We start from the raw sequence: 13896 nt of genomic DNA on the forward strand, positions 1-13896 counted from the left end.
ACGCCCCCATTCCAGAGCACCTGTTCCCTCTCCTCTGCTCCTTCTGTCCTTTCCCATGGCCCCTCCTGAGTCCATTTCCTTGTTTCTGGGGTCAGGATGCACTCACCTAGATACTTAACCCGATACAGTGCCTAGAATATCGTTGGCAATCAATCAATATTTCTAAAAGGAGTAAATGATACGCTCCTAGGTTATTAATCATTTTACTTCTCTGCAGTACCAAGAAGTTAAATAACTCGTGCAGAGTCACATGGTTGATCGGTGGCTGAGCAGGATTTAAGCCACATTCATGTAGTTCTAGCGCCCTTGCTCTTGATATGTGGTGTTACTAACCACTGCCTCATGGTTGGTGGGCCTGCTTCACCTTCCAGGTGAAAATGAAGGCTGCCTATGGTGTCCAGCCTGTCCTGCACTGTGTCTGCTCTGGGCTAAGATGGTGCTCCCCAAGCTCAGTGGGTGCTCGCCTGCTAGTTAAGCATCTCCCTCAGCCTGGCAGGCTAGGTCAACAGCTACACAGGTTGGCAGGTGGGGCATGTCAGCATCCCTCCTTCTCCCTGACACCAAGGGCCTGGGTGGGCCCCGGATGGTCGTCCTGGGTCTGGCAACTCAAAGTACAGTTCATGGCCTTTCCTATTCAGAGTGTGTCCTGCAGCCCAGCAGCATCAGCAGCATCTGGGGGCTTGTTGAAATGCCCTGCCCCAGCCCTGCCGAATCAGAACCTGCATTTTAAAAAGATTGCCAGGTGCTTTGTAAGCACATTGAGGTTTGGGAAGCACTGCTCCAGGTTCTCCCTCTGCTTCCTGAGTCAAGGTCTTTGGTTTCGCCCGGGGACCTGCCTGTCCAACTCCAGTGCCAGCCTTCAGAAGCTGGTGCCACCAACCTGTGCAGCCTCAGCAGCCCAGCTGCCTCATGCTCACCTCAGAAGCCACCCTGGCATGTTCCAGTATCAATTTCCACAGCAAACCCTGTGGGCCTACTCCTGGTCACCATTCCTGTTTTACAGATAAAATTGTGACAGCAACACCCAAATGCGTGACAGCGTGCTCCCGAAGAAGTGCTCACCAGCCCTTCATCTCCCTATTCATTTTTCTTTCTGGCATCACCATTTCATCTTTTTATCCTCATGACTTTTCCTACTATTCTGCTTTCTGGCACACCAGTCACCAACCCAGCAAATGCTGCAATATTTGGATTTTTTAAAATGTACATTTACTAGCATCTTAGGCAAGCAACATAAGCCACTGAAAGAGGCCAGAACAACATTCTAGTTATATTCATTTACTCTTCAACAAATATTTATTGAATACCTTATTCTGTGCCACGCACTGGGAATATATATCAGTAAACATAATGCATGCAAAAACCACTTTAAAAAATTAAAATACCTCACGACGTCTCTACTGTCACATCCCAGACCAGCCCCCATATGCTTCCTAGTTTTTGATTCCACTTTTTCTCCCTCCCCTCCTCTCTTTTTTTAGGAAGATTCGCCCTGAGCTAACATCTGCTGCCAATCCTCTTCTTTTTGTTGAGGAAGCCTGGCCCTGAGCTAACATCCGTGCCCATCTTCCTCTACTTTATATGTGGGACGCCTACCACAGCATGGCTTTTGCCAAGTGGTGCCATGTCTGCACCCGGGATCTGAACCGGCGAACCCCAGGCCACCGAAGCCGAATGTGCGCACTTAACCACTGCGCCACCAGGCCGGCCCCATTTATTTCTAACCTCAGTGAAAGCGACGGAGCCGAGGGGGACCACCCACCGACCTAGAGAAGGCTCCCGCCTGCCCTGTGCTTTTCGGGGCCCTGGCTTAGGGGTTTTACACAAACCCTCTCTGAAGCCAGGGGAGGGCCTCCATAATCTTGGTTGGATCTTACAGGTGGATGGGTGTGTTTAAAAGATTGAACACAGGCCCCTCTGGGTTACCTCTGGGTTCCCCCTGGGCTCTGTATGGGGGTCTGTCAAAACCCACGTACCACCTCTCTGTTTTACTTGCCTCCTTCACCCGACCATAAGTCCTGAGAGCAGCAGCCATATCTTGCTCATTCATGTCGCCGGCACCTCACGCGCAGCCTGGCATAGAAGTCTCCCTTGGTGCTTCTTGAGTGAGTGTACGCATGACTGACTCGCAGGAAACACCCACCCTCCTCCGTGACTGTCTGAAGACTGTCACACCTAGGGAGGGGCTGCTCCCGGCCCCACTCAGACCACATGCACGTCCTGGGCTGAGTTTGGGTGGACATCCCTGCCAGGCCCAGGAGAGAGAGAGAATGAGCGCATGAGTGTGAGTGTGGGTATGTGTGAGTGCGTACACGTCAGGGCCTGCACCCATCCTCTCAGCAGCCCCAGGCGGAAGCGTCTCTTACCGTGGTGTATTTACCCAGCTGGCAGAGCGAGGGGAAGGTTTCCTGGTGAGCTTTTCGGATCTTCTCTGTGAGATCATCCAGCTCAGCCGTCATTTCATAGCTTTCCGTGCATTCCTGCTTCGAAGGCTCCTTCTTTTTCTTGTTCCTGTCATTCCTGACAGCTGGAAATGAGAGAGAAGTCAGACCAGGGGTCACTAATGACTGGGCCTGCGCTGCCTGGGCTAGGTGTTTCCATCCCCTGATGCTGCCTTGGACTCAGCTGACACTGGGAACAGAAACAGGGGGAAAAGGTGTTAGAAGCACATCTCCCAAGAAAAGAGGTCTGGCAGCCAGGAGGGCCGGGAAGAGAGGGTGGCTTGTCTTTCTGTGCACGCATGTGCCAACCCACTCTCAAGGAAAGCTTAGGCTCACCCCGAAGGCTGAGAACTTTCTATGTAGTCCGGTTCCTTGAAGAGAGGATTCTTCCAAGCACATTCCCCAATTTCAGGGGGGATGGCCTGAGAGGCGTTACAAGGAAACCACTTTTGCCTGGGAGACACATCCCTGCACAGGGCCCTAGTGGGGTCATAATCAGTGATTCCTAACTAAGCCCTGTTTTTTTGCTTTTTAGTTTTCTGAATGAACTGTCACTTTTGAAGAAATTCATCTTAAAGGTGATGGGATGGGGCAGGCCCCGTGGCCGAGTGGTTAAGTTTGTGCGCTCCGCTTGGTGGTCCAGGGTTTCACTGGTTCGGATCCTGGGGGCGGACACGGCCCTGCTCATCAGGCCATGTTAAGGCCACGTCCCACATAGCACAACCAGAGGCACTCACAACTAGAACACACAACTATGTACTGGGGGGCTTTGGAGAGAAGAAAAAAAAAGAAGACTGGCAACAGTTAGCTCAGGTGCCAATCTTTTTGTTTTTTTTTAAAGATTGGCACCTGAGCTAACAACTGTTGCCAATTTTTTCCTTTTTTTTTCTTTTGCTTTTTCTCCCCAAACCCCCCCAGTACATAGCTGTATATTTTAGTTGCATGTCCTTCTAGTTGTGGCATGTGGGGTGCCGCCTCAGCGTGGCCTGACGAGCGGTACCGTGTCCTCGCCCAGGATCCAAACCAGTGAAACCCTGGGCCACCAAAGTGGAGCGTGCAAACTTAACCACTTGGCCATGGGGCTGGCCCCTCAGGTGCCAATCTTAAAAAAAAAAAGAAAAAAAAAGGTGATGGGATTATGGCTTTTGTCCCTGTTTTTCTCTTCTTAAACTTTCTATATTAATTATGTAGTCTTTTGTTATTTATAAAGTTACTTAAAAATAATAATCCATGCATTATGAATATTCAGCCTGGAACCCAATTCATTCACTCATTTGTTCACTTATTCATCTGCAGCCCTTTGCCCCCACATCTTGTCTGGCCCGCTGGACCCTCAGCAGGTGTGTGTCTGCCCTGGCACCGGGTGATCTGTAAACCCCAGCTTCCTCTCCCGGCACAGACTCCTCAGGTGACTTGCAATCTGAGTGTCACTCAAAGGCCCCGCCTCTGGCTAGGATCTCCTGGGGAAGGAAACTGAAACCCAGGGAGGCCGACAGGTAGAATTAGACCCTGTGCCCTCTTCGGGAGTCCACGTTCCCTGGGGACCCAGGGGCTGCCAGGCTGGACACTCCCTCACTGTGGGTGCCACCACCATGACCTGGGAATCTGTGCTGCAAAATGACCCAGGGCATAATCCGATCCGCCCTAAGAGGATTTGGCCCCCGGAGCCATCTGAGAACTGGCAGTTCCTGGGTCTACAGCGTGAGGCTCTCAAGGCCCTGTCTGGGGCTGGAGCTGAGGGCAGAGTAAAACAGAGGCATGGGGAGAGGAGAAAAGGTGGAAGGAAAGAGATGGGGATGGGAGGGAGGGAGAGAAAAAAAGGCGAGGGAACAATTGGTTCTGAAAAATCCCTGTGTCGGTATAAGCTGCTCCCACCTGACCTGGAGGGAGGGCAGCCGGGTGAAAATTCACGTTTCTTGGGTGTCTTGAGCATTATACTGGGAACTGTGTCCACAGTGGCTCACTTAATCCCCTTATCAGGGAGGCAATTTTAAACCCATTTTACAGATGAAGAAACCGAGACTCAGAGAGGCTAAAGAAGGTACCCAAGGGGCTGGCCCGATGGCACAGTGGTTAAGTGTGCACGTTCCACTTCAGCGGCCTGGGGTTCGCCAGTTCAGATCCCGGGTGTGGACATGGCACCGCTTGGCAAGCCATGCTGTGGTAGGCGTCCCACATATAAAGTAGAGGAAGATGGGCACAGATGTCAGCTCAAGGCCAGTGTTCCTCAACAAAAAGAGGAGAATTGGAGGCAGATGTTAGCTCAGGGCTAATCTTCCTCAAAAAAAAAAAAAAGAATGTGCCCAAGTTTGCACAGCTGACAAGTTCTTTCCTTGCTTGGACTCACTTATTACTAGGGAAGTGGACATGTCTGAGGAGAAATCCTCTCCAGAGGACTTTGAAAGGACACTGTTCTTTGGCTCAGCACGTTTCCAGATCTAGAATGAGTGGGTAAAGGCAGCGTGCGGTAACTCAGCCTCAAACGTGCTCTTTTCCAGGGCAGAGGGCCCAGGCACCCAGACCATCCCAAGAGGTGAGGACGCGGGGGATGGCCGTGTGGTTTCAAGCAGGGAGAATGCCAACGACACGGCCAGCAAAGGAGAGACAAGCAGGGAGGAAGGGGTAGCACAGGGCTGGGACCCCGGGGGGCTGGGAGGGGAGGCTGCGGCCTCTCAGTGCCGGTGGTCAGACCCCTCCTTTCCAGGCCCCTGGCAGGACTCTCTTCTTCAGCTAACATGAAAGTCACGTCTAAGCAACGAGGGTCCTTCCAAATCAGAGCCCTGAGGAAAACAGTCTGGCAGTTCCCCAAAAAGTTAAACATAGAGTTACTGCCCACCCAGCAGCTCCACTCCTAGGTATACACCCAAGAGAATAGGAAATATATGTCCACGCAAAACTTGTCTACCACTGGTTCGTACAATCACCCAAACGTGGAAACGGCTCAATGTCCATCAGCTCGCAAACAGACAAGCAAAATGTGGTAGAGCCATAAATGGAGTACTGTCGGCCATAAAAAGGAATGAAGTACTGACCCATGTGACAACATGGAGAAACCCTGAAAACCTTACTCTCAGTGACAGAAGCCAGTCACAAAAGGCCACAGCATGGACGATTCTATTGATCTGAGATGTTCAGAATAAGCAAATTCATAGACAGAAAGCAGATGAGGGGTGCCAAGGACTGCAGTGGGTGCGGACAGGAAGTGACTGCTCATGGGCACGGGGTTTCCTTCTGGGGAGGTGAGAACGCCCCGGAATTAGACAATGGTAATGGTTGTACAGCCTTATGAATATACTACAAACTACCGAACTGTACACATTTAAATAACGAACATTATGCTACGTGAATTATATCTTAAAACAGTAAGAACAACAACAAAAACCCAGAGCCCTGAGGGAGGCCAGCGTCAGTGAACACTGCAAGCTGCTTTGACTCGAGTCAGACGCCAAGATGGCACCCACGAGCACTAACAGAGCAGTAACAGCCGTACCACTTATTGATTGCCCAGCAAGGGCCAGCCACAGCCTGCAGTAATTTAAGAAGTGTCGCTCCCTAAATCCCACAGTGAACCAGTGAGGTGGGGATTCTGTTCCACTTCTACACCCTAGGAACTTGAGGCCCAAAGTCACCTTGTTTGAAAGGAGTCGAGTCAGGATTTCAGTGGAATATACAGAAAAGCAGAGAGGAAACACACACACAAGAAATTATCCATCATCCCATCCCCAGGCAGGTCTGTGAGACCCGTATCTGTAGTCCTAAGCACTCTGCTTCCTTGTCCCCCACCCACCCAGACCCCTGGAAATTACCTGGAAAACTCAGATGAGTGAACACAGCTCTAGGCAGTTATGGCGGGGGGGCAGCGGGGCAGGAGGGACGCCCTAAGAGCTGCCACCACTAAGCATCTACATGAACCCGGAAAGTGGGAGGTGAGGTCAGGTGGGAAGGGACCCTGGGGAGCTGCAGCAGGACACCACGTTGGGGGCGCTCAGTGGATTGTGCAGTGACAGCACCCACCGTTTGCGAAATGACACTGACAAAGCCAGAGCTCCATCTTCTGTGCTTTGGGGCCCACACTTGGAGCACTCTTAGCAAGTGACCAGTTGCCAGGGGACTAGTGTGCAACCTCATGCTCCCTTCCAGCCTGCTCCTGCCCTCCCAAAGCAAAGCCCCTCCCCCCAATCTCTGTGACTACAGGACTCCCGGCACTATCAGAAACCCCCCAGCAACTGCAAAATGCAATCACCCTCTGGTGATAACGCCCCAATTATGTAAAGGTTCATAAGTTGATAGACAAATCTTCTGCACATGTGGCTTCAGCACTGGCTCTACTCAACGGTTTTAAACTGCTGTGGAATGCAGGCACGGTATCTGGGCCAGGCGTGGGCACGGCTTCCAAGAACCGCCAGAATCAAGGAGATGACGCAGTGCCTGGGACACCACGCAGGCCTTGGGAAGGTGGCTCTGTCCAGCTCCCGGGGAACTCATGGTCAGTAGCTGCTGGGGCGGAGCAGGAGCTCGCCCCCCTGTAGGGCACCAAAGCAGAGCAGGGGGTGACACAGGTGTTGCAGTGGGGCCAGGGGATCCGGTACAAACACCAGCTCCACTGCGTATCAGGCCAGAGGAGTCGGCGCCCCTCAGAGCATCTCACCTCGGACAGAGCAGCACCCTCCTGGAGACGTGTGGATGGTGGGCTAGTTGGGAAAAGGTGAGTCTGTTGTAGGCTAGTCACACAGGAAGAGGAATTTAAGGCTTTTCCATGTGGAAATGGGCAGACCTGAACACCGAGGCCTTGGAGACACGATTGCAGGGTCAGTGGCCACAAGTGGCAATGATGCTTTTGAAGAAGCCGTCTGGCACTGGCACCAAATAGGTGGGTGGACTCACTTGTTCCTTCGTTGTCTGCCCATTCATTCTTCAATAAATATTTTTTGCTCATCTACTATGTGCCATCTGCTGTGGGGATGAAATGGTGAGCCACACAGATGGGTCTTGCTGCCACGGAGCTCACTTATGGTAGAGAGAGACATAAATTATATAATAACAGTGACGGTAATAATAATAATACTGGCATCACTATTATTATATGTATGTGACTCATACTGGAGTGTTATTATAATACTGAAAATGTCAATGACAACCACCACAGTAGCTATGGGGCACTCAGTGAAGCCCTCTATTCATATCAGGTCATTCAGTCTTCACGACAACGTGATAGGGAAGTATCACGATTATGCCCATTTTGCAGATGAGAAAATTGAGGTACAGAAAAGTAACCTGCCCAAGGCCATGCATGCTGTAAGTGATGTAGGGGGGAGTTGAACTCAGAAAACCTGGCTCCAGGGCCCTCCCTCTTAACCACTGTGCTCTGCTGTTTCTGTCACACATGTTAATGATTCTCCGATGTGGTAAGTGCTATGAAGGATACTACAGGAGCTCCGGGTATGTATAACTGGTGTGTGCAGGGGGAGGAGGGCTGGTCCAGGATTGGGAAGCTGATGCTGGGGAAAGGAGAAGGTGAGTTGAGGGCAGGGGTGGGGGGGGTGGGAGGGATGGGATGGTGGGTGGGGCACCCATGATTCTCTTCTCTGACTGACTGTGATGTTTGATGGTTGGTCTCTTCTTTCAGTCCAATTGTCACTGGCTTGCCTGGGCACCAATATACCTGTTACAGACCTGGGGGCTTGACAAAGCGCTTTCGGGCACAGTGTAGGCCTGGGAGGGCATGGGTGACAGGGGGTGGGGCACATATTGTCAGCTCTGCATCAGAGCCCCATCATGGGGTGGGGGACAATTACTGTTGCACATGGCCCTCCCTCCTAGTTTGTGAATATCTGGAAGGCAAGGGCCATGTTTTACTTGTCCCTGTGTCTCCAGGGCTTAATACAGCATCAGCCTAGAGTAGGGGTTCAAACTCGTTTCACGAAGGACCAGCTGAACACGGAAATGTGGAGTTCTGTGAGCTCTAAGGGCTTCTGTGTGGCAGGAGCCTCTTTCTTCCAAAATTTAAAGGTCTCATCACACCTCAGGGCCTGCAGGAGACTCACTAACCGCTGTGCACCCCTCCAGTAGGAGCCAGGAGGTGGATAAAGCAGGTGGGGCATCCAAGTGGTCATGAGCGTGATTTACACACCTGGTAGAACCCAGCCTGATGTCTGCAAAGCGCTTCTTGGATGAAAGGTGCCCCATAAAATATCAAGTATTCTCCTTGTGAGGGCTAAGTGCCACAAATCAGATTTGGTGACATAAAAGTAACATATTTATGATCCACTATCATATTGCAAATGAAATGAATGTAATAAAAGTGTCAGTTATACAAATACCTCTGATGTACGGATCTCGACCTATGAATATGAAAACAGACACCCCAGCACTTTGATTTGAATGTCTAATCATGGAAATAAATGAAGTCATGTTCATTTTAATGTGTGCACTTGTGCATGTATCTGCTATATTGATTTCCATGCACACAATAAAAGTCTAATGCAGGAAATATGCAAAAGATGTGGATTTCACTTGGATTCAGGAAGAGATGAAAACAACGCTTCCCTAAAAATTCTTTCATGGCGAGAAAAAGGAACATATAATTGACAGTGTTTCAGTTTAGTGAAAGGAAGCATAATGGTTTATTAATTTTTATTTATTTATTTGGTGAGGAAGTTTGGCCCTGAGCTAACGTCTGTCCTAACCTTCCTCTATTTTGTATGTGGGATGCCACCACAGCATATCTTGATGAGCGGTGTGTAGGTCCGTGGCCAGGATCTGAACCTGCGAACCCTGGGTGGCCAAAGCAGAACGTGCAAACTTAATCACTATGCCACCAGCCAGGCCCCATAACGGTCTATTTCTTCTTGCTTGAATATTAAAGCCTGGAATTTGCTCATCTTGACTCCTTGCTAACTGTAAGAATAGAGGGCCACAGTTGGGGACTAGATCTATCTGATTGCCTTGAGCAAGAGAGGGTCTATAACATACTGATACACTTAAAAAATACAAAAATATAATTTAATCTTAGTTTAAAAATCATTTTCTGAACTAATTATGTAAAAGAACTACCCACGGTAGGTGGTGGATTGAAGGCAGGTGGATGTGACTAACAGAAACATACTTTTCCAATAATTTCAGGATTTGGGCATTGGTGCTCAAACATTTAACACAGCAGGTCCCACCGTAAAGCTGGGTAGAGTTGGGGTGAGTGAGTGCTCCTTCCAGATTAGAGTCTCCTTGAAGGTGGAAACTGTGTCTTTCTCCTAATACAGCATTGCCATGTAAATGCTAGAAATTTGAACAAATACACAGTGAAAGGAGGTTAGGGAACAAGGCTACAGCTAAGGGTCCCCTGCCACTAATGAGACACTGCCTTTGGAACCAGGCTGAGGGCAGGGCACCCATGAGTGTCTGTTGAATGAATCCAGGCCCATGATTGGACCTTGATTTCAGAGTTCATGAGACAGAAGTCAAAATAGCATCCTCAGAGGACCACTCCAAACCCACAATGTGGCAGCCAGTGCGCAAGGACTTCGAAAGATGACATGATGCCCGACACAAGTGCAAAGTGTGAGGGACGGCCCAGTGTTCATAGTGCCGCGACCAAGCAGGGAGCATACTTAGAATTTTTACAGACTATTAAATATGCAAGTCTTGGGGGAAAGCGTCTGGACATAGCATTCTAAGAGTTTAACAAGGATCTGCCAGCCTAGCTCAGCTTCTTAAAGTTATTCAAAGCACTTATAGAAAATCCCTGAAATATCAGAATGTACAAATGCCAAATACTTCTTTCCAATTAAAGTGGTATATTATACAAACAAAATTTTCAAAACAATTTTAAACACATCTTCCTTTCACTGGTTGCTTTTAGAGATGGAGATTTTACCTTTCCTTGAGTAGACAGTGTTCCCTTTGTCTTACAATTCCAAAGACTATTTTCCTCCCCCATCTGGGCTGGTGTGGGCACCCCTGCTGGGGCTGTTTCTTTCGGGGCAGGCCTGGTGTGGTGGCCATCCTTGCAAGGCAAGAGATTTGGAGTTTGGAGGCTCTGTTATAAGGGACAAATCCTTTTCTTTGGACAAGAGTCTTGTATGAACTATAGGAAATATCCTAAGTTCAACTCCAGAGATGAAGGAAAATAAAATAGTTCTGCCTGACGTATAAAAGCAGGAGCCTGAAAATGAGTAATGGAGAAACTGTGAGTCGCCATCTTCATAATCAGCAGTACTTCTCTGCACATCCCCTCTGGCAGCAATGGGCTACTATCAACGATGGCTTTCCCAACACCTGTCCACAGGAGGCGATGTGTCCTTGGCTTTGTGTTTGTGGCAGAGCTATAGGACAGGATGGGGCTGACATGAAGGTCTTTACTGACGGTATAAAACTGAACCCTAAAAAATGGAAATTTAAGCCACTGAGGCTGGCCCTCTGCTTTTTAATCAGGAGCAAACTCACATACCTATTGGATGATCAGTTCACCTTATTTTTAAAACCTCCAGTTTAGAAAAGGAGAGTTCAGTATCCACTTCCATAAGTCACTTTCAAGGGCAGGAAATTGTTTGTTAAGATCAAGCTGAAGGTCGTTCTGCAGAAGCTCAGCCTGCCCTCGTGTATCTGAAAGACTGTCTAGTGGGTCTTTTTAACTTTGTAAAAACACAGCCAGTCTCAGATTCAGGAAGCAACAGTCTTAAAATAAGGATCCATACATCTAGGGTGAAATAACTGAGCACAGATACAGGCCCATCCCTTTATACTTCTTTCCTGGAGCAGACATGGACCGCCTTTCAAAGCAGTATCTCATTGGGGGAGTGGGGGATGACGAAAATAAATTTCCCAGCAGCAGACTGTTCCAGATAAACCTGTATCCTGCTCTGTGTCACATATATTCTTCACGGCAAGTTAAGGGCTTTCAAATATTAAACAATAATCTCTGTCATGATGAAATCTAATGGCCAAATTTTTCACTCCTACTGTCCTCTAAACCCAATTAATTTTCAGAAAATGAATTGCAGTTCTCCTTGACATTCTTATATTTTCCCTCTTAAAATGCTTTTTAAAATAGAAATGAGGTACTTTACTTTGCTCGGGAAAAGTTCGGAGAGGCAGCCTCGGCGATTCCCCGTGGGAAGTCTGACCCCTTGACAAACCCTGCAGAACTGGAGCAACAGGAGGGGAGCACCAGGAAATGGGGGCTGTGCTCGTGTCGGGGCTCGAGTGCAAAGATGGCCCTAATCCTCCTTGTCTTCCTACAGGCATGCTCTTTGCATTGTGACTTTGCAGCTCTCCCATCAAGAGGTGGAGACTATTCCACAGCCCTGTGTCTGGGTGGACCTGTGACTCCCTTTAACTGATAGAACACAGTGGTAGCAATGGTGCCCCATTTCCCAGTCTAGCCATCCAGAGACCTTACACGCTTCTGCTTGGCCCTCTTGGAATCTTACCACTGTGTGTGAACAAGCCTGGCCAGCCTGCTGGAGAACGAGAGAGCATATGGAGGAGAGTCCACTGAGCTCAGCCAAGACCATCCTAGAGCAACCTAGAGCCAGCCTGGTGCCGAATGTGGGAGAGTGCTCAGGCAAAATCAGCAGAGTTGCCTACCCAATCCACAGCTGCCCACAGGCTCATGAGAGAGCCCAGTGAACCCAGAGGTACCACCCTGCTGATCCATGATTTTGTGAGCGATAATAAATGCCTATTGTTTCAAGCCACTGAGCTTTGGGGCAGTTTGTTATACATCAATAGCTAACTGACACTTACTGTCTGTGTAGAGAGTGGGTTTACACAACAGTAGCACATGCCCACATGCTCTTTTACCCCACAGTTTACACGAATCGACAGTTGCCTTTATTCAGCAAAGGGAAGAATGAAAACAATTTGTCATTCCTTCAACTCAAAGTTAAAGATCCTGCCCACATCTGTTACAACACACAGAAGTGATGGAATTATTCCTCATGGGTCTTAAATAACATGAAAGGTACAGTGGACAAGTAGGATGGACACGGGTAAAATTCCTAAGGCTTGCATTTTAGTCCATCATATACTAACCGTGAAAACTCAGGATAGTCTCATAATGCCTCTGAGCCTCAGTTTGCTCATCTGAAAAATGGGGGCATTAATTTCTTTCCATCACACACAGGATTATTATATATATTTAGATATGTAAATAATTGCAACACAATGTAATATATATTAATATAGTGAGCCCTACACCAATTTCTTATTCACCAAACATTTATTGAATCCTGTAGCTACTGAAGATACTGAGTCACATAAAGCACGGATTCTTCCTCAATAAATGAAATGCACATGATATATAATATAGTCTATAAAGGTTTAATATGCAGGGAATGCTTAGAAATGTGAAATGCTAAGGCAGCGGTGGGGAAAGGAAAGTAGAAAGAAATAAAGTATGGAAGGAAGGAAGGAAGGAAAGGAGGAAGGGAGAGACGGAGCGAGGGAAAAATAAGAAAGGGAGGAAATAATTTTTATCCAAGCAAGATCAGTGCTCCAGCCTGGGGCCATATAACTGGAGATTAAGGGGAAGATGGAACATAGGTAAACTGGACAGTTTTTAAACTTTCAACGGGTTCATCTCTTATGGCAGGACTTTCCAGATGAACTTGGCTTAGTAGACAGATGTGACCATGTTCACCTCCTTGGGATCCAACTTTTTCAGATATTGCTTGACACACTTGATGAATCTCTGCCTGAGCCATCCATGTGTCAATGAGGTGTCCGAGGGAGATAGACAAATGGTCTGCAAGTTTGCCCGATGTTTGCCAAATACTCTATTTAGGATATTACTGTAGAGAAGCTCCTGCATATTGTCAAATCAATTTTGGAAACCCAAATCATCAGAGAAATGGCTGACGTGAATGTGTGGGTATCTATATTACATAGTTTAAATGAAAAACTCTCACTCTCAGGCATTTAAATGATTTACGCCAGCCTGTATACCCCTAAGTGATTCTCATTGGGGTCTTTGAAGCACTAAGGTTTCTAAGGGTTTTCAGAATCACCAAGTAAATATATTGCTCAGTAGAGCTTTTGTTCTAAATGCATTCTATTAATTTTAATTTTTAGAGAATTGACAATCCATGTATGAGATATACGCTAGTCCACTATTCAATATGACTAGTCAATTAAGCATAACCTCCTTTCCCAATAATTACGGATAAATTTAAATTTACTGCTGGTGTTTTTGAAGGATGGCTGAGCTCTCAAAGTTCTTTTAAAAGGAATTCTTACAATGGTTCAGAAGATAACCACTGAAGTCTCTCTTAACTGCAGGGTTTTTTTTCATCCATCCATCCATCCATCTGTCCATCCTTTAATCTATTCATTTGTCCATTCATTCAGCTGTTTATCCATCCATCCATCCATCTCATTTTTTCCTCCACTGATCTGTCTACACATCCATCCATTTGTCCATCTGTTTATCTTTATCCACCCTTCCATCTATTTACCTTTC

General features: G+C 47.8%; 1 protein-coding gene and 1 long non-coding RNA gene across 4 annotated transcripts in view; one reads left to right on the top strand and one right to left on the bottom strand.

Moving 5' to 3' along the window:
* The window catches only part of RARB (retinoic acid receptor beta), a 694610-nt gene that overhangs the window by 28248 nt on the left and 652466 nt on the right, over positions 1-13896 (bottom strand). For all 3 annotated transcript variants that reach the window (XM_008518324.2, XM_008518325.2, XM_070577442.1), the window contains one exon: positions 2367-2527. In XM_008518324.2, coding sequence (XP_008516546.1) covers positions 2367-2527 — 161 coding nt within the window. The remainder of the gene's footprint in view (positions 1-2366; positions 2528-13896) is intronic.
* Positions 6634-12133, top strand: LOC139076189 (uncharacterized). The gene is made up of 2 exons (XR_011527540.1): positions 6634-7146; positions 11678-12133. It is a non-coding gene; the product is annotated as an uncharacterized lncRNA (long non-coding RNA).

The sequence above is a fragment of the Equus przewalskii genome, chromosome 15 (assembly GCF_037783145.1).
Source record: "Equus przewalskii isolate Varuska chromosome 15, EquPr2, whole genome shotgun sequence".
Taxonomy (NCBI): domain Eukaryota; kingdom Metazoa; phylum Chordata; class Mammalia; order Perissodactyla; family Equidae; genus Equus; species Equus przewalskii.